Below are 22096 nucleotides of genomic sequence, written 5' to 3' on the forward strand. Positions count from 1 at the left end.
GATGAAGCTGTGCTTGCTGTCTGTCATCCAGGATTCTCATAGACATCGCAGCACAGCATTAAAGCTACGGTTGACGGCGATGTCTAGTGGATGTAGCATCTTTGTGTTGCCTCCAGGATCAGGAATGATGACTAGGATGCAGTTTGTTGCCTTTATTCTTTTCTTAATGAAATCTGCGATATAAGCTTTCATGCTGTCTATCACCAGGAGACCCTTGTTTTTGTTAGAAAAATCCATCTGGTCACTGACAGAAGCATGTATTAAGTGAGACAGCCATCATAGTTTCATCCATCCAGTCTGCATCATCTTTCGGCATTGTCTTTCATTTAAATATTATCATAAGTGACAATTTTGTCCCATCAGCGCAGCAGGCCAGCACAAAGCTAAAGTGAGACTTCTCATGACCCGTTGTCCTCACTATGACTGTCTTCTCATCTTTCTCACACTTCTTTCCATGGATTTGTCAAACATGAGTGGTACTGACGTCATGCTCACGTATTTCTTTCTGGACAAACTCCTGAAAACTGTCAACTTTTTGCTGGAAGTCATCTGGCAGCTTTTGACACATTGTTGTGCGTGCTCTGATTGCCAACTGCTTTCATTTCATGTACCTGAAGCACTAACATGGACCAGCTGCACAGCCGACCAGGTTCATTTCTTTTGCTAGTATCTGGGTCTTCAGATGCACCTGTATCATCAATAGCCCTCTGCCTTCTGCTTGTTGTTCCAGGATCCACCTGTGCAGATAATCCTCTAGCTGTGGCCAGTGCACTCTCTTTCCATGGTCTGCTTTCTTTGTTTTCTTCATTGATCTGATCACATTTTCAGCTTTGCGCCAGTCATGGATTATTTTCTCACTGATATTGAAGTGTCTGCCTGCTTCCCGATTTCCGTTTTCTGCTTAAGCTCTGCAGCGTAACTCTTATGAGTTGCGGTTTGTGGCATTCTTACAAAATTAATGATGCTTTAATTGCTATTTGTGTAGTATATGAATAGCACTGATCGTTTTTTGCCAAGTGAGGTTATCACTACAGCTTGAATGGTCACTTCAGTGGTGTGTATAAAGTTTTGTCTTTTGAAGATGCTGCCCTGACCACTTTTTACCAAGTGAGATTATCACTACAGCCTCAAAGATCACTCAGTGGTGAGCATAAAGAGAAAGAGTGCTGTATAACAAACTTGATTGAATTCTCAGACATTGTTTCAAGGCTCCGTTTGTAAATGGTTACCTTCTTTCAGCTTCTTAATGCGATATTACCTTACATCCTATGTATAAATAACTTCAATGTGATTTGTTCCTTCCAATGAAACTTCAGTGAAACATAGTCCCATGTCGGGTGGACAGAGGAACATTAATACACATTGCTGATTTTGTTTTGATTTACTCACAATTGTTACAAATTAAATTTTTGACAAATTAAATTTTTTAATGAGAAATAATAAGGCCTTATAGTTATAACATCATGGAGCAAGTACGAGGAAGCAGTGAGCATTAAGTAATGATAAGAATGTCCGGATGAATCTGTTAATTCTTTGTTTTACTCTGTAAATTATTGTTTACATTTTTAAGAAAGTAAAAGTATAACCACAGCTATTGGAGATATTGTTTGTCATTAGTTTGATATTTGTAAATATTGTAAACCGTTATGATGGTTGTATCCAAATAGCGGTATATAAAGGTTTTTAATTAACTAACTAAATAAATAAATAGATAAATTATAATCACGTGTTTTTGGTCACTATATAAATCATCAGACCATTAAATTACTTGCAACACACTCATTATTTTTGATAACTCCCTCCCTGCCAACAAACAGCAGGAGAGAAATAGCAGCACTTTAGCAGTTGTGTGTGACTGCCTATGTCCACCTGCTGTACTGCCCCCACGCCTGCCTTCCCTTCCATGATGTGTCCTGTGGGCCCGGCATCCCCCCTGCCAACTCCAGCATGCATTCCTTAGTCTCTGTGTGCATGCAAGCACGCCATGCAAGGGGGCAACTGGCATGACTATAAGCCTAATGGCAACACAGAAGTAGGCAGCTGCTTCATTGCACTGGCTCCCCCTCCCCCAGCACAGGAAGAGGGGGCAGGCAGATCAAGGCAGGAGGGTGCTTGGTTTTTTGTGGATGGTGGCAGTCAGCTTGTCTGACCAGCAGAGAGGCACTGAAATAATAACATGGCAGACAAAAAACTTATGTGGATACAGATGCATTGAGAAGATGTTGGCTAACATATTGGCAGAACATCGTGTGGGAAATTGATAATAGGGTTGAGTAGACATATATAGGGTTGACATATGGTAGAATTCAGTGTGGATATTGGTAAATGAGGTATTTGCAAAATTGAAAATAGGGTTGGGAAATAATTAGTTTTATATTGGGTGGGGGAGTGTATGTGGAATGATTGAATATGTGTATATGGGTGTTTTAATATTTCTGAAGAGATATGTTTGTCCATTTCCTCTGGTATATTTATGTTAAAGATTTGCTTTGACTGAGAAAAAAATCTCTACTCAGGTTTTTGTATTTTGCATATGTATGTATTAAGATGTATTATTGATTAAAAGTTGCATTTTTTGATACTGCATTATTAATAAAAATAATAAAGAATGATAATCTATGATGTAAGTTCATGTCATTAAAAAATAACTTTATTCTACATTGAATATAATTAGATAAAAGGTTGTCTGGATCCCCTATATATATGTTCATTTGGCAAAAGATTAGGGAATCTTCATTCTCTCCATTTTTTGAATACCAAGACAAAAAAACCTGCCAGGGCAATTTTAAAACAGCCCAATTGGCGGGAAACCCACAGAATTGGCAACAGGGCTGCAGGCCAAAGAACTCCCCACACCAGCTTTTTCCAAGAGAGAGGTCACTCCCCATTGGATTCTGCACCCCCTGAAATAATCTAACAACTTTTCCATGTAGCTTGATGCATAAATTTTAGAGTTCAGATAGTCTGCAAACCACATTGACTTCCATGTTGTCCTGCCTGCTTGAATGATATGTTGTTAACAGAACTTCCTGTGGAGTTGGTTTGGAGCCTTCCAAAGTCTCAGTATTATTGTCCTCCCTGCTTGATGGTGCTGAGATGGGCAGATTCCATGCTACAGACTGCCTTATGCCCTGTATCACAGACTCTCCTGGAAGTTCTTCTTCAAGGAGTGGTCTCCCAGCTCCAGCTTCAGGCATCTGTTAATGTGTGTCTACTTGTTTTCCTGCCTCCCTGATTGCTAGTTGATTGGGATCTCCCTTGACTCTGTGTTCTTGGTTTTGACTGCAAACATGAATTTTACTCAAGAAGCTTCTGCCTGGAAACCAGCAGGACTATACCTTGGGAGCTTACCCAGTGTAAACACACTCCCACAATTATAGGGATTATACCTGGGGGCTTGAATCCATGAGTTTATTCACCATACACCATACACACACACACACACTCTGACTCAGAATTTGAGGTATTTCTGATTTATTTATTTATTTAAGCAATAAGAGGACAGAACAGGAAATAAGTAAAATCAGATAAAACTTAGATTTCCAAAGGATCAGTCTGCTCTATCACATCTAGGAAGCTCTCTCTCCTCTCTATATACAGCAAAGCTTAGATTTCCAAAGGATCAGGTTTCCAGGATATCCACAATGAATATGCATGAGATACATTTGCATCGCACGGAGACTCAGTATATTCAAATTTATATCATTCATATTCATTATTCTGAAAACCCGACTGGCTTTGAGGTCCCCAGAACAGGTTTGGGAAGCCCTAGTCTATGCTGTCTCTTGTAATTCTGTCCCCCCTCACATCAGATTCTGTGCACCTGGTGTTTACCACTTATTCTCACAGTAGTTACAATCGTGTGATGTGTGTCTGTGTGAGAACTTTAAGTCCACTAAAGGCATAACCTCTAAATACATCTTCAGCCAGAGTAGTCAGAACTAATTCCATTACTCCGTCATCCACTGTGCACTAGTGAGATATGCATGATGAAAGGGCGAGCTTGGACTTTCTTCCATCTGGGAGAGATCATTCAACTTCTTTACTAGTTTATAAAGCTCCTTCTAAATGGAATTAGTTTTGGATTTTTTTCTTGTGGCTTTTTCCAGTTTTTCAGCCTTTCCCTCTCTCCTTCCTAGATGGGCTCATAACTCTCCTAACTTGCAGCTTGACAAGCTCTCTTCTGTCTTATCTGCTCTTCCACTTTGTGTTAAGCCAACTCAGGCCTGGATTTTCTAAGGTCGCAGACCTTAAGAAAATCCTGCGGTAATGGGGTTGGGGAGATGAAGCGGGGGGCGGGCCTGCGAAAGCCGGCAGCGATCGCACCTCTGTGGTTGATCGTTGCCAACTTTCGCACCCAATAGCGCCATCGTAAAAGGTGGCGCTATTGGGCGCGAAACTGGTGGCGAAAAGGGTCTTTACCTTTTCGCCATCAGCGAAGTCGTCACGGAATCCGCCCCGACTCCTCCCCTTCCGGTGCGGACTCCGCCCCGATTTAGCTATCGCGTGCGAAAGCTTTTGAAAATGATCCCCTCAGCAATCTATGTGTCTGCTACTTTGCCCACAAAGGAAGCACCATAGGCCCAGCCTGTTTTTGCTGCTGCATTGAATCAAAAGGGAATATGGGTTTCCTGAGACCAAAAACTATTTTTTAGGGTGAGTAATGGTTAGTTGAGTGCCAGTTGGGATTATACATAAAGACAACAAAGGGGGTTTTCAGATCTCAGTCCAGTTCCTCCCCAACACCCTGAGAACGGAGCCAATAGTGTGTAGCCCCACCCAGGGGTGTGGCTTGTGTAGTGATGGATTCCCCCTTTGTGAATAGAGTTCTGAGAGAAACTGTCCCTGTGAACCAACAAACACATTGAAGTAAATCAATGCTGCTTTATTATTGCAGGATGCAGGACTGCATTAAGCTGTGTATAAAAGGTTAAATTCATATTCAAGTGAAAACATCAGTAATCAGTATGAACAGTTTTATAGTAACATTCTGCCCTTAGAATAATTAACCATGGATAATGCATATCTTTGTATTTGTTGATACCAAGACCTGGTATACCTTTAAATTATCTGTAAGCTCACTATAACCCTTGAGAGTATATAAGTACACTAATCACTGGACCTAGTAACACACATGCACCAACAAATACAATTGTCCCCCAGCCCTCTACAAGTATGTGCTGCCGTGCTTGACGTTTCTTAACCTACAGGGTTAGCTGCCTCGTGATGGGCCCTTGGGCGTCTAAGGGTAACAGACGATACTGAAGCACAATGCTGGTTCAACTGCAATGAGAAAAAAAGATGCCCCTCTTGCCCCTGGAATATGGTGACAGAGGATTCAAGGGTTAACAATGTAACAACACAGACTTTAGGTATATTTGTAATCCCAGATGATGCAGATAAATATCTATAGTGGTGATTGTCATTATAGTGAATTTGCAACTCAGAAATCAGCTAGAGCCCAGTATCCAAAATCTGTCTCCCTATGTGTGTCTGAAAAATGTACTCACATGCCTAAGGACTACCAGATAGCATTCTGATCTTTACTGCAGGGGCCTTTATCCCAACTTTTCTTCCAGAACTTCAGCAATCCAGCAGCAGCTTTCAGCAAACACAGCAATATAGCAAACACACTGCAATTCCTTGAGTAGCAGATCCTAAGCTATCTGTCTACCTTTAGCTGCTCAACCTAAGCACTAGCAGGATACTCACTGTGAAAATCCCTACAGGAGACAGAGGACCTGTTTGTGCTGAGACAGAGTAATGAGGTCTGCTGCTTATTCTGTCTTTCTAACTGTTCTCTCTCCAAAATTCCCAGGCCAAATTGAAAAATCCTCTTGCTCTACTCATTGACTCTTACATTCATATGTTCTGAAACATAATAAAGTCACATAATGTAGTTACAGCTGAAACAGGAATCTGCAGGAATCTCAGCATCTTTAATCATTAGTGTCCTGACAAAGTCCAGCTGTGTGCTCGGCGAAACCTCTGATAAGCCTGAAGGTCCTTGTTTTTTAATCAGTTTGACTTCAAGTTGCTGTATCATCTTGCGATGCTCCTTTGACATATAGGGCTCTCTAAAACCTCTGCAACATATCATCAACCCTGCAAAGATTGTGATTGCTGATGCATTTACAGTTCCTCCTAGAAAGTCTGTGGTACCCCAGCACCTACGACAAAAGGTTCTTCAGTGGGCTCATGACTCCCACTTGGCAGGACACCAGGTATTACCCGAACCTTGGAATTAACCATGTGACACTACTGGTGGCATCAGATGAAGACCGATGTGAAGTGTTATATTTATTTATTTGAGTGTTTTATATATCCTTGTTCCAGAGTGTGCAAGCATGACCTTGGGGGTTGTTACAGACTCTGCCATCCCCCAAGGGACCCTGGACCCACTTGGCCACAGACCATCACTGACCTTCCCTTCTCTGGTGGCAATACCCACTAATGGGTGGTAGTGGATAGATTGCCTGACTCATTTTTCACCCCTCCCAGGCCTCCCATCTGCACCTGAACTGGCTAAACTGTTTATTTAACACATCTTTCATCTGCACGGACTTCTTTCTTCACATCCTCTTGAACTGCAGAGTCCAGTTCATAGTCCGATACTGGAAGGGCTTGTGTTGGAGGTTTGGTATTATGTTGGATTTCAATACAGCTTACCACTCCCAAACAATGGTCAAACCTAGTGGGTAAATCAAAGCCTCAATGCCTTCCTATGAGCCTATATGAATCAGCAGCAGGATAACTGCACTTCTCTCCTCCTGTGGGCTAAATTTTCACATAATAAACACATGAGCAGTTCCACAGGGTCATCACCCTTCTATGTGATATACGGTGTCACTCCCATACACCTAGATTTGCTCCAGTCTCTGATTCTTGCCCAGCAGCCAACCTAGTGGGACAGGAACTCCAAGAATTGTGGCAGGAAACACAGCTTCTTCTGACAAGAAACGCCACCCTGCGCCTCAACTCTGCCCAGGAAGCTTAGTTTGACACAACACAAAAAACCCATACTTGAAGATGCCATCTCTGAAGTTCGCACTTCAATTTGTGGGCTCATTCCCCACCACGTGACAACTGGGTCCTGTGATGTACAAGATCAAGCTACCAGCATCTTTGCATATTCACAATGAGTTCCATGTCTCCTTATTGAAGCCTGCCATTCTCTCTTGGCTGGGAAGAATGCCCCTCCAGACCACTGAAGTAGCAACACTTTGACCACATCCTCTCCAGTAATCTGGGCTCCCTTCAGCAGAAAACCGTACATAAAACAGTGAGGTACAGTAGGTCCTATAAAGCAGACGGACCATAAGCTCTGTATGTCTCATAATCTTCCAAACTCTAAAATCAAGATTTAGGTTCAAATCTGCATTCCAGGCATTAGTTATCTTCTGGAAAGTGACTTTTCCAAATTTAGTAGCCAAGACACGCCGCTATATAGTACTGCTATACCTTTCTGAAGAGAGCTCACCCCAGTGATAAAACTTTCTAAACCATTTAGGGAGCAAAAAGGCTGTGCCAAATCCAGATGACCCTCCAACATCCATCGCAATTGAAAGCAACAAGCTCAAGAACTAGGATCCAACTCATAGTCACACTGAAGTTTGTTCAACTCTAAAAGAGCACTCTAATCCCACAGCTGTGCTACATATAATAGGCTCTTGTTTCGCCATTCTTTTACCATGGGCATAAAGGTACCGCATCTTTTGGTGTATAAGTCACACTGGTGTTTTAGTCGCACCCCTCCATAAACAGTAATTTTGTAGAAAAAGTTGGTAGATGGGTCACACTAGTAGATAAGATGCACCTGTTTGTCCTCCGCTGTGCTCCCGGATTTGGCGTAGTCGGGAAATAAGTCTACCTAGTGTAGTATGAGCACTAGAAGTGAGTCTGCCGAGTGTTGTGCAAGTACCATACATGAGTGTGCTGAGTCTCATCTTCAGTTGGCGGGGCATAGATGTGCTGGTGGGAGAGAGAAACCTTGGTTGATGGGGTACGGATATACTAATGACAGAGAGAAACTTCAGTCAGTGGGGTATGGATGTGCCGGTGAGAAAGAGAGAGAGAGAGAACAGAAGCTGTATATAAGTCGCACCAGTGTATAAGTCACGCCGATTACATTTTTGAAACATAACCGCAGCTTACACCAGAAAATATGGTACATCCAGAAATAACAGGATTAGCATAAATAAGGGAAACAGGAAACCAACATCTACAGTCCTTACCCAAATATTTGTTAACCTGTCTCCAGATCTACAATGGCTAGCATTAGACTGACCCTACAAACCCTTCAACCATGTGGTAAGTCAAACAGCAAAAACAGTAAAGTAGCTAAGATCTGTCTGCTCTCAATCTAAGGCCACCCAAGAACCTGCATGATTACCGAACCAGACTCTTAGATAAACCAGGTGAACTGCCTGGTAAATATGGAGATTGGGTAAAGACATCCCCCCTTGACTCTTGAGTGACCATAACTGATCAATTTTAATTCTAGATGGTCTCTTTTTCTAGATAAACATAATCATGGAGCTGCACAAATCATTAAAAACCTGAGCTGGGATAAGACATGGACCATGCTGAAGCCTATATAGGAACTTTGGCAATATATTCATTTTCAATAAACTAATTCTTCCTGCCCATGATACAGATAAATGTTCCCAATCTATCATATCCTGCTTGACTTTACCAATCAACCCAACAAAATTGGTTGCATATAGTTTTTAAATGAATTAGGAATATAAATACCTAAATATTTGAACCCCCTGCACATGTTGAAAAATTGAGAGACAATACGGTATATTCAATCTAGAATGTAAAGAAAATAGTTCAGACTTACCCAAGTTTATTTAATAGCCAGAAAGATAACTATATAAGGACAAAAGATCAAGTAATGCTGGACTTGACACACATGGGTTTGCAAATATAACAGAACATTGTCCACATATGGTGAAATTTTATGTATCTGCCCCCCTAATTTTAAACCATGGATATCTGGGTGTTGCCTCAATGCTGCTGCAAGAGACTCTATGGGCAGATCAAATAGAGGGGAGAGAGGGGGCACCACTACCGAGTACCTCGGGTTATAGGAATGAAAGGAGATAAGACTTAGTTAATTAAAAATCTAGCCCTAGGCCATTCATACATAGCTGATATCCAAGAAATAAATCTCTGCGGGAGGCCAACAAGACTCATGACCTTAAATAGAAAGGCCCACGACAGCCTTTTCAAAGACCTTTTCTGCATCTAGGGAGAGGATTAAACCTGGTACACCCTTCTTATGAGCCATTGAAATCATTTTAAACAAATGCCTAGTATTTGATGTAGCACCCTGCCCTTCACAAAGCCTGTTTGATCCTTATGCACCAGGCTAGGGAGAATGTGTTCTAATCTCATCTGTAATACTTTAGCCAGTATCTTAATATCATAGTTAAGAAGATATATAGGCTGGTGAGCCCCACAATCCTCTGCATCTTTACCCTTTTTATAAATCAAAGTGATGTTAGCATCAGTCATATCTCCCAGGGAACTACTTGCTAATCGAGCCGAGTTAAAACGTGAGGTAAGAAATGGACAAGGTCTGAGGTGTATATTTTAAAGAAGTCAATTGTATAACCATCCAGAGCAGGACATTTGCCCATGAGAGGGCTTTAATTGCAGACTGAATCTCCAGCATAGGAGCTGACAATAGATTTGCCTGGGCCTCTGTTAACTGTGGCAAGTTCAAAACATGAAGAATATCTTCTATGTCCTTTGAACTAGGCCCAGTAGGAGCCTTATAAAGCTTCTCTACCTCCCCAGGGTCTGACGTATCACCCCAACCTAACTTTCTGATTTTATGAATATTGAGCGCGATTAGCCTTACATGGCACTGTCCTTGCCAAAAACGCCCCAGATTTATCACCCGATTCATAAAATTTGAGCTTAGTATATTTTAAAGCTCACCCAATCTTATCTATCTCTAAGGATGCAAGCTCTCTTCTCAAAGACTCCTACAACCACAATTGCATGGTTTGAGCAATCTCTTTTATGCTGGACTTCCAATGCTCCAATCCGGGCCATGAACACCTCTGCCTGTTTCCTCCTTTCCCTTTGCAAATAGCTGGCATAGCTAATGATCTTGCCCCTTAAACATTTTTTAAAAATCCTCCCAGTGCAATGTAGACATGTAATCCTGCACTGGATTACAAGAATTAAAGTCTGAAACTGCAGATTTTAACAATTCAGGAAAATGCTTGTCCCCCAAAAGGGAAGTATTTAAGCGCCAAGTAAGCGCTGTTCGCCTGGGACTGCCTAACAAGAAACAAAGCCATAGGGGGTGATGGTCCGAAAGAGTGCTATTCAGAATACCTGAAGCCCCCATTTGAGAAAGCAAATTAGGCATATACAGAAACAGGGCCGTGCAAGAGTGCGCACATGTTATAAAATCACGCGTATTTTTAAAAAAATCTAGTCCTTAATGTATAATATCTTTACAGATGTCCTTGTGACTTTGTCTCTGTTTCTGTCAACTTCTCTTTCTATCAGTCTTGCTCTCTTTTTTTTTTTCTCTTTTTGCCTTTCTCCTTTTGCCCAACCCTCCTATACATTCCTGAATAGTACTGGATATGGGAAAAGCACAGTATGAGGGCCATAAAGAACAAAGGTTGTATATAAAAGTGAGTCAGAACTCTTCCTCTTCCTTGACAGAAAGAGACTGCTGTTTAAAGTCTAGATATTCTCACCCAGAACCTTCCTCTCAGGCAGCAACTGCACAGAAAGGAGAAAAGACTGAGAAACCTTCCACGGACTGAAGAACATATTGCTCAAAATAACTTGTGAGTAAAAGACTACTTCCCTCACCCAAGGAAACAAATCATTATTGAAACTTACCCAGTGCATGTCTGCAGAAAACAGATGTAATATAATCTGCTGGGTGAGTTTATGAGATCCAGCAGCCTGATTGGTCAAAACAGGCCATGTGGCAGTGCCCGAGAAAGCTTGGATCTTATTTTTTAACTCATCACTAATTATTGTTTCTATTTATCATTCATGTAACACTTCCAGATCAGCACACAGCACTGTAGAGATTCTCATAAGAGACAGCTCCCACCCTGTGGAGCTTACAATTTTATCAAGATGCACGGACAAATACAAATAAGATGCTTCAGGAACTTTGCTTATGAAAAGTGGTTAAGAGCAATGCTTATACTCCTGGTTATGATCAGGACTATAAGTATTACAAGCAACCTAAAAAAAGCTGAGATGTGAATTTTCCAAAGATGGGTGTGTAGAAAATAGTACATGTGTGAGTAAAATGGCATATATGCAACTATATGCTACTTTAAAAACCGCGAAGTAGAGAATCCACGAAAGCCAGGAAATAAATGATATCAACTAATAATAAACAATTCCTGAAACACATAGGAAGTGGGAAAGCTCAGAGAGACCTCATAATTAGGTGCCCAACGGCTAAGCTAATGTAAGCTTTTAATAGCACAAGCTTTTCTTTAGTTCTTTTAATCATTGGTCTCAATGAGCTATGTATGAAAGGCGCTATGTGGTATATAGCTGCCCCGATGTACTTAAAGTCTCTGAATGTACTTCAAAATCGTACTTAACTTGCAACTTTATGTCCAACGTCCAGCCACAGAGTAATGATGGTAAAATGGTAAAGTCCGACATTGTTCCGACACAGCGTGTTTCGGAGGAAACCTCCTTCCTCAGGGGGTCGGGTACCACTATTACCGGCTTTTATCGCTGTCCAACGGTACTTGACACTGCTGCGAATGAGATGAGTGCAAGAGAATAAGTACATACTAAATCCCACAAGAATTGAAATGATGGCATATAAATTTGAAGGAACACTTACTGGTGCAAAAAGTTGTTACTTATATTGCTGCGCCCAAAGGCGTCTCGATGTGACTCTGTAAATAAAGCAATATGTAATGCATAATAAAAGGCCAACATAATTTTATGTTGAAATAAATACCTGGTCCCCACATATTACTAACTTGCAATGATGCTAGAAACGTAGTCAATTGCTGGGCCGTGAGTCATCTATCAGCCGCGAAAGACGCAAAAACGCTGACCTTTAAGGATGAAAAAAGAGCGCCAAACCAGTGAGTGTGTCCAAATATGGGCACTTACGTCACCGTTGGCGCCATTTTGAAATTGTAAACTATCCATAAATGGGAAATGATGTCGTCGGAGGCCATCTTGGAAAATCTCAAACAAGGGATCGCCCCAAAACTGTCCTTGTACGGGCAATTACGTCATTGTCCGCCATCTTTGAAGGGAGGGAGATCGGTATCTTCAAAAAGTTGAAAACCTACGGAAAGGGGAAACGTAATACGAGGGCAAAATACAGAGAGCATCTAAATGAGGGTATACCACTCGATCTTTTCATTAAGGCCCCGTGGTTCCACAGATTGAAGGCGGTAAATCCATTGATGTTCCTTCAAATTTAAGGCTGAAAGTCTGTCTCCCCTTCTCCATGATTGTATGACCTGTTCAATAATAAGCCACTGGAGTTGCTCAAACGTGTGTTGCTACATAACACAATGTTGCACCATGGGGGCCTTAAGGTCCAAATTCTTGATCCTGCTCCTATGTTCAATAAGACGGACTCTAATTTTACGTTTGGTTCTGCCCACGTATATTTTATGACATGGGCATATGAGTCCATATACAACGAAGTCAGAATTGCAGTGAATGGAGTGTCACTGTATAATTCGCACCTGAGTATTAGGCAGTCCATACAGCGCAATTGGCATGTCCTTAGCCCCCACCAGATTTTTTGTACCTCACCCATGTTTGCATATAGTCGGGGCACCAATATTAAACAGTAAGTGGTTCGTGCCACTCAAGAACTTGATCATGCTCCCTGCCCTCCGGGTCAGATACAATGTGGTAATTGCAGTTTTTGTACCCAAGCAATTACAGGTATCGAATGGCAAGACCCTAATACTCAGTAATTCTAGGTTCACCGTGATTTGGTTCAGTCCATCTGAATCATTACCCATGAAAACCTTCTCCAGTACGGGTACCTCCCCAACATCCTCTTCAGTAAACATCGAAGCAAAGAAATCATTTAATCTTTCCGAGATGGCCTTATCTTCTCTAAGTACCCCTTTAACTCCACGATCATCTAACGGTCCAACTGACTCCAACTAATCGCGGAAAGGTTAAATGATTTCTTTTCTTCGGTGTTTACTGAAGAGGATGTTGTGGAGGTACCCGTACCGGAGAAGGTTTTCATGGGAAATGATTGAGATGGACTGAACCAAATCACGGTGAACCTAGACGATGTGGTAGATCTGATTGACAAACTTAAGAGTAGTAAATCACCTGGACCAGATGGTATACACCCCAGAGTTCTGAAGGAACTAAAAAATGAAATTTCAGACCTATTAGTAAAAATTTGTAACCTGTCATTAAAATCATCCATTGTACCTGAAGACTGGAGGATAGCTAATGTAACCCCCAAATTTAAAAAGGGCTCCAGGGGCGATCCGGGAAACTACAGACCGGTTAGCCTGACTTCAGTGCCAGGAAAAATAGTGGAAAGTATTCTAAAACATCAAAATAACAGAACATATAGAAAGACATGGTTTAATGGAACAAAGTCAGCAAGGCTTTACCCAAGGCAAGTCTTGCCTCACAAATCTGCTAGTGGTTAGAGCAGTGGACTATGAACCAGGAGACCAGGGTTCGAGTCCTGCTGTCGCTCCTTGTGACCTTGGGCAAGTCGGTTTACCCTCAATTGCCTCAAGTACAAAAATTTAGATTGTAAGCCCTCTGGGGATGGAGAAATACCTACAGTACCTGAATGTAAACCGATGTGATATCCCGATTGAAATCGAATGTCTGTATATAAAAATAATAAATAATAATAATAATAAATAAAAGGCCCTTGGCTATGGGCATATCTCTCGGTACCCAGATAAAAAACGTTTGTCGAAAAAGGGGCAGGATGAGAGTGTGGTCTGGGCAGGGCGTGGACGGGCTGGGACTACAAGCAGTCAGTTATGTGCACTAGTGCGTGCTGGGATACCACAACCGTGCAACTTGCTTCGGCTATGGGCTTCATGTAAGTAGAAAAATTAAAAATAAAAGTGTAATTAGTGGGGTTTTAAGGGTCAGGGTTAGTAGGATAAAAGGAAGGCTAGTTAGGTAGGGGGTTTAGGAAGTCCTCTCTTTTACTGGGGTGATCTGGTAGAGAACTGCATGCATCTACTAAAATCCCTCCCACTTACGCTCTCGAGAAGGCATTCGCTCGCACGCACATACGGAAATGAAATCATGCATGCATGTACGCACAGGTAGCCGATTTTATAACATGTGTACACGTATGTCACTTTGAAAGTTTTATTTATTTATTTAGATTTATAGTCCGCTTTTCGCACTTTTTTCAGTGCTTCAAAGTGGATTACATTCAGGTACTGTAGGTATTTCCCTATCCCCAGAGGGCTTTCAATCTAAGGGGTTTATTTTCTATCGATAGCTAGATAGGTGCAGAGTCAGGAACAGAAGAGGAGGAGTCGGGGCGGACGCAGCGGTAACTCCGCTGGCAGCGATAAGGTAAGACTTGTTATCGCCGCCAGTAGCGTGCCCAATAGCACCACCTTTCACAGTGGTGCTATTGGGTGCGGAAGCTATTGGATGCGAAAGCCGGCAGCGATAACACCGCGGTGGTTGCCAGCTTTCGCAGGACTGCTTCCCGCTTCACCCCCCCCCCCGTAATTCAGAAAGTTATGTGACCTTAGAAAATCCAGCCCTAAGTTTGTACCTGAGGCAATGGAGGGTAAAGTGACTTGCCCAAGGTCACAAGGAGTGACAGCAGGACTTGAACCCTGGTCTCCTGGTTCATAGCCCACTGCTCTAACCACTAGGCTACTCCTCCACTCAAAGTTACTGCTACAATGTATATGCTAATTTTTACGTGTGCAATGTTTTGAAAACTCACCCCTAAGTTGAGAAATCTATATGTGTATGTGTCTTTTAAAATAGCAACTTACAAGTGTAAATGTTGGCTTGCCCCTTTTTTACGCACATATATGTGTGCATGAAACTGAAACTACAGGCGTATTTTAAAAAATTCACCCCTAACAGTGTCATTTATTAAGCCTCAAGATTCACAAAGTTGCGGTCTTGAGGAATCCTGCTATATTTCCCTAGTGGTAAAATGCCATTGGGTAAAATGCTGTAGCTCAGCAAAGTTTCCGAAATATTGTGCCATGGCAGCCCCACATCTTGAGGCCACCATCTTTTAAAGGACCCTGTCAGGCCAAAGATTGCTCTCCCTCCAAGTGAGGTAAAACCCCCCCTGGGGGTCTTGAGAGACCTCAATGTCCCTGCCACCCCTTGAGGTGGCCCATGTCTAAAATAAAAAAAAATATATTTTATAAATGCCAGTCCTGGTCACAGGCCCTGCCTGTTCTCCCACTTTTTGCACACCCACAGTTTGGGTTTCCTTTTCCTTTCCATTTCGGCACCTTGGGGCACACCCCTTTGGCATGCGGCTTTGGCTCTGCGTTGGCGGCTGCGCACCACAGGGCCCTGGTTTTGTAGATGTTGTAGGTGCTAAATGAAGACGTCAACTTGGGCCTGTAAAGGGGGTGGGAGGGAGGCTGACTTTCAAAGTCCATTGCCAGCAGGGCCGAGGAACCCTCTGACAGGTAGGTGCTCTCCACCTCCTACCTTCTCTGCTCTTCTCCCCTTAGAAAATCATTTCTGAATATCATCCATAGGAAGGGAAACACCAAGACTGTAAAAAGATAATCTAGTAAAGGAAACGAAGGATAGTTTCTCTCCATCTTTCTTCTTTAGACATCTTGTGGAGCTCTCCTTGTTCAAACTTTCTCTTCTTTTATGGGTTGTCCTGCTGCTTCAGAGCATGATGAGACACCTCCAGCTGCTTCTGGTGCTCCTGCTTCAGCACACAGGTAAATAAATCAGTTAAATAAAAGGGAATAATTAGCCAAGTATCATAATAATGCTGAGGCCTTTCTAGTGTTTCTGTGACTTTTTAGAGGATAGAGAAGGAGGAAAGAGAGGCCATGCATAATGCGTACCTAATGAGGTTGTGCTTGGTGGCTTCCTGATGAGAGCCAGATGAGGAAAGAGAAAGGAGAAAGGCTGTAATTGACGAGAGTTGGACATAGAAGGAGAAAGGAGAGGGCTTCTACATGATGACTCCATGATGAGAGCCAGATTGCAAGGTAAGGAGTTAGGCAGAGAATGTTAAAACATTTTGGGGGTCAACATTCAAAGCGATTTAGCTGGATAACTCAAGTGTGCGCCTCAGAGCATCGGAACATGGCAATGGTGGAGACAGCTGGGTGAGTGCAACCGGGTACGGTGTAGCTACCTGCTCGGGGAAACAGGAGGGTGGGGGGTTTAGGTTTGGGGTGAGGGGTGAGGGGTAAGGGGTGAGGGGTGAGGGGGGCTAGGCAGAGGAGGAAGACAGGCACAAGGAGTTGTCTTTTAGCTTAAAAGATGTGGAAGCAGGTGGGGCAGAGGGCAAGCCAGCGCCGGACCACTAACTATTTCAGTTTTTAATCTGTTTAGAAGGGCTTGGGGGTGGGAGAGGAGGACACATGGCCTGGTAGGGCCCGTTGTCATTGCTTGGGTGGGTGGACTTTCATTCGGGCCATTAGGCCCACAAATTAGGGTTTTATTTTTTACCACTGCAGTGCCAGTTAATTGACTATATTCTTTTGAATAGAGATGGTTAAGGCTAAATTTATCTGACCACATGAGGCTGGATAACTTAAAACCTAACCGGCGATATTCAAAAGATAGCCAATTGGGTTTAATGTAGCCAGGCAACTTTAACTGGGATATTCAGTGGGACATTTATTCTGCTGAATGTCCAGAATAACTTATCTGACTGTATTTAGCTGGATAAGTTATTCCTTCTAGTTTTTTAATATTGGCCTCTGTATTATTTCTTTCTTTTTTTAATATTTCTTATATACCGCACAACAGATACCAGATCTGACTAGAGCGGGTCACAAATACAAAATACTTTTATAAAAATTACAATGAATGTAAAAATCATTCCCAACCATAGTATTTTGTGAGCCCAGTGAAATGCAATGTCTACTCTGTGTATCCCTTTAACCTTCTGCATCTCTTTTTTTCATCCAGGTGTTGGTGAAACACAATTTTCCACAGGTAAGAACACCTGAAACCTGGAATAGTGTCCTTAAAATGGGTATTTTTAGTAGGTAGTCTTACCTTCAATGTGAAGAAAGCTCATGTGCTACAATGTCTTTTCTGTTGGCCCATTACAAGGTAGGACCACCTACTAAAACTCCATGAGGTCGTTATTCAAAAGCTGTTTAGATGGATAACTGAAAATTATCCTTCTAAATGGCAAAACAGTGATATTCATTGCCGTATGCAGCTACATTTTCGAATGTGTCTGCATAAATCAGGGGCGGGACAGAGGCAGGTGGGAGGCGTTTCCAGGAGTGGAGTTAGCCGATATTCGGAGTTAGCCCCTTATCCTATGCGGCTAACCTCTGGTCATGCCGTAGGGCTGTTCTAAATTTAGCCGGATATACTTATCATGCTAACTTTAAGATGACTTGAATATTCAGCAGCGCTGAATATACCAGTTAAGTTAGCTAGCTAGGTGCATCCGGCTAACTTAACTAGCTGCTCTGCGGCTAAATATCAACAGGTCCAATATGGCTAGTTGACCTGCACGTTAATTTGAGGTATAAAGACCTGCAAAATACATAGTGGCCACCAGAGAGTGCCATCACTTTACCAGCTTGCCCTTAAAAACCATAACTCTCTGGTGGTGAGAGACAAGACTACATCTGAGAAACAGATTTGTAAAGCATGATTATAGCACAAAGGGGCCAATGTAATTAAATACACATTGAAATCTGAGCTATTTTGTAGGCATGGACTTTCTTTTATGTACTTGTTATAGAAATACATTAATGTGAGATGCTTTAAACTAATGGCATGCAAATGCCATGTGAGTAAAAAATTGTATACTACAAAATCCCACTATGATGTAATGTGTTGCTCAAAGTCTTATTTAGGTTTGCCGAATCTGCTTAATGCCAGGGATTTGTTGACCCAACAATCCTTGAACTTTATATAGTTTAAATAGTCATTTTTAAACATTTTTTGTATTTTTCTGTGCAATAAAAAGTATTCTCACTTAACTGTTTCAAATGGTGCGTAACAATAACATAATTAACTTAACTGAATGGGAGAAGTCCAGTAGAGCTCCCCGACATGGAGCCCAGTTTCAGGTTTATCTGCGTCAGGGGGTAGACCCAGAATTTCTATTCTTTTGAGCACCTCTGTGAATAAACTGAAAGATTCATGTGGCCTCTACAAGGGAAACACACACAGACTATCTAAACAGGAACCGGAAATGACATGGAAAGTCACATGACCCTGTTTCTTAGCAACAGCTGTTGTGTTATGCCAGTTTCAATACATCACCTCTGACCCAGGAGTTATATTCCCTTCAGTAAAACAATCTGCGCAAATCTGTCTGTCCATTAGCCCTCCTCTCTGCACTGCATGATAATAGCTAATTTCATTCATTAGAATAGCATTTGCATATTGAAATGCTAATCCTAGTGTGGGTTTTAACCCTCATTTTAGCATGAGTGTTTTCCATACAAAAATACCCTGTTAAATACCAGGGTTAAGTTACCATGGGAAGAAGGGTGCTAAAATTCCAGTTAAAACCCACGCTAGGATCAGCACAGTTTATTATATCAGCCATGAACAGCTGAAGACTGAGATTCAGAGAAGTTCATTTTCTTTTAAAAAGTGTGCTCATAACCTTATTAAAAATTCACCCTTTTATTTAAACAATTATGCAAATATAAGAAATAAAATATATTACACCACAAAAAAGAGAACCTGGGAATAAGACACAAATCGAAAGTACTAGAGCCCAGACAAAGGCACTGCTGCTTTAATCTATTCCATACTAGCTTGGTATAGGCAGTTGTAGAAGGCAAGTACAAAAGTATGGAATGGAGAAAAAAATGACTCCATATGTAAAACAGACACAAAGAGTCTAAGAGAAGATCTCAGAGAGGATGGGAAGGTAGCACTATCTGCAAAGGAAGTTGAACCATAACTGACCTTTTACTGTGTATTTTCCAGCTTTGTGTGGTCCCTCATCAGTGTCCAGCTGGATTGTAGGAGGTGAGGACGCCAGAGAGGGGCAGTGGCCCTGGCAGGCCAGCATCCAGTTTAGGGGCAGCCATGTCTGTGGGGGATCGCTAATCACATCCCGCTGGGTGCTCTCTGCAGCACACTGCATTATTAAGTAAGTAAAAGTATTGTGGTGGTGGGGCAAGGGACAGTTGAGATAAATCAGTGCAGAGAACATCAGAGGGGGTCCAGAGAATTTTTGCAAGACAAGTTTTATGTCAAATACGTTGTATTTATGTTCCATAATTAAAGGAACCATTCATGCATGAATAGTAATATATGATACATAATGAACTCTGTTACATATCATACATTATTACAAGAAACATACATAGAAACATACATAGAAATGATGGCAGAAGAAGACCAAACGGCCCATCCAGTCTGCCCAGCAAGCTACGCACTTTATCCATTTTTTTTCCCTTTAAGAAGTACAATATCAAAAACGTAACTAAGCCTCAAACCTTTACCCCACATCAAACGCCTCCCCCTTCCCCTTACTGAGAAGGCTAGTCTTGTCTAACATAATAATAATAGCAGTACTATTAGTACAAAGAAAAGGCGGAGGTTAATAAGCAAAATCATTTAAAATTTAGCAACGTGTCTTGTGTGGTAGAGACTGAATAAACAGCATCCACACCACCACAAATCTTTGCTTAGACACTGGAGAAGAATGTTTGCTGGCACGAAGTTCCATGGTTAATAAAGCATGAATAGTATTGTTCCAATGGGCAATGGAAGGGTCCTCAGCTTGTCTCCAAACTCTCAAAATAGCTGTAATTGCCAGAATAAATACTTTGTTAATCCAGAGTTTATGCTTCAAGGTGCCTGTGAAGGACCCCGGAAAGATCCCAAACAAAGCAATGGCTGAGGATAAAGGAATCTTAAGGTCCAATACCCGACCAGCAAAGTGTAAAACCTTTTTCCAAAAAGATTGAATTAGGCTACAACTCCAAAGAGAGTGACACAAAGTCGCCACTTCCACTTTTCATTTAATACAGAGATCAGAATCCGCAATCTTAGCCAATTATGCTTGATGGTGGGACAGGTATATCTGATAGAATACCTTGTATTGAGTTTCTCTCATCAGCCAATTTGGATCTCTGAAATCCTGGATCTGAAGGTTTTGAAGAAAGTTTTGCACGTGATAATAGTAGAGTAAGTCCTGAGAAGGCAAATTATATCTAGCACATGTCTCAGAAAATAACAACAAGGATCCAGTAGTGTTAAACATTTGAGACAAATACACCAACCTCTTCAATTCCCACTTTTGAAAGTGTGACAGACCCAAACCCGGAGAAAAGTTTCCATTCCCCTGTATAGTTAGAAGAGGAGAAAGACTAGAGGACAGAGAGGCCTTTAAGATCAGCCACCTCCAAGTCCGGCGTAAAGGAGAAAGAAGTAGCATAGATCATGCACAGCGAGCCACAGCTGAATAGTTAGCCTGAAGGACAAATCACAAAGACAGAAGAAAAACCAACTGTGCCTCTAAAATGGTATCTGAGTGAAATGTTGTATTCATAAGCCAGTCTCCTATGAGCCTCAGATTGATAGCATGATTATAAATCCATAAATCAGGCAACCCAAGACCTCCCTTAGAAATAGCCTTCATTAACACCTTTAAAGCTAGTCTAGGTTTCTTGCCCCTCCAAAGAAAATGGTTAAGCCCCCTGTGAAGCCTGTTGAGGGTAGAGTCCTAGAAAGATAAAGGAAGAACTCCCAGGACATACAACCAATGTGGGAGTATAGTCATTTTTATCAGGTGAACACGGCCCACGAGAGACAGGGGTAAATGCATCCAAGAGAGTACCGATTTCTCGGTTTGCTCCTGTAATTTGGAAATGTGTATGGAATATAGGATGGAAAGATCATTAAGGAAGCCACACGCTCAAATATTTAAGTCCCATTTCAAGGGAAAAGCATCCCCCCACTCTGCAGTACTCCAAGAATGTATCACCATGGCCTCCAATTTGTCCAAGTTTAATTTGAAACCAGCCAAAGAAAATATATTCTTCAATTGCACATAAAGCATTCCACAAGGAAATAACGGGGTCAGTGATGTGCATTGGCAAATTGTCAGCAAATGCCACCATTTTAAAAAAGATATTCCCTCATGCTATCCCATGTATATTAGCAGAGGAGTCCAAAATATCCACAACGAACATGCATGAGATAGATTTACATGCACAGCTTCCACTGTATGCAAATCTATCTCATGCATATTCATTGTAGGTATCTTGAAAACCTAGCCTGCTTGAGGCTCTCAAGGACCAGAGTTAGCCACCCCTGCCATAAACCATTATTAGCTATGTAGATTTGGGAAAGCCACAACTTATTTCTGGTTATGAACAAGAAGTGTTGTATCTAGTCTTTAGGATTCTGCCGGGTACGTATGGCCTGGTTTGGCTACTGTCAGAGACAAGTTCCTGGGCTTGATGAACCTTTGGTATAGCCCAGTATGGCATTTCTTATGTTTTTAAGTCACTTTGGGGTTTATGTACGAAGCTGCATTTGGTCTAATGAATGCATTAATGCTTGTTAAAACACATTTCGGTTTGAATTTTGAAAGACTTATGTGGGGTTTGCGAGTGTAAAATCAGCATATATGTGTTTAAGTAGCCTTTGTGCAGCCCAATCAAATTTTCAGAAGGATGCAAGTATGTGTGTATTTCTGATGCCTGTGCCATGCTGAAATGTATCTGTAGAGGAAGAGGCTGTTTCAAGGGCATTCAGGGGCTCAGTTGGAAAGTATACTCACATTTACATCTTTTATAAGTGGAGTACATGCATATGTCAAATGTGCACATGCTTTTATATCTGCAAATCAAATCTGGGAAATTAAATTTGACCTCTCGTTTGTCTGCAGTTTGTGAGTGGGGGATCTGCGGGCAGGTGGTGGATGGTA

The 22096-nt window shown here is 41.8% G+C and overlaps 1 protein-coding gene across 1 annotated transcript in view; it reads left to right on the forward strand.

Moving 5' to 3' along the window:
- Positions 1 to 22096, forward strand: part of LOC115094689 (transmembrane protease serine 9-like) — a 77478-nt gene that overhangs the window by 51373 nt on the left and 4009 nt on the right. The window contains exons 7-9 of the mRNA XM_029607940.1: positions 15881 to 15932; positions 17140 to 17166; positions 19141 to 19306. Coding sequence (XP_029463800.1) covers positions 15881 to 15932; positions 17140 to 17166; positions 19141 to 19306 — 245 coding nt within the window. The remainder of the gene's footprint in view (positions 1 to 15880; positions 15933 to 17139; positions 17167 to 19140; positions 19307 to 22096) is intronic.

Source organism: Rhinatrema bivittatum, chromosome 6 (assembly GCF_901001135.1).
Source record: "Rhinatrema bivittatum chromosome 6, aRhiBiv1.1, whole genome shotgun sequence".
Classification (NCBI taxonomy): Eukaryota; Metazoa; Chordata; class Amphibia; order Gymnophiona; family Rhinatrematidae; genus Rhinatrema; species Rhinatrema bivittatum.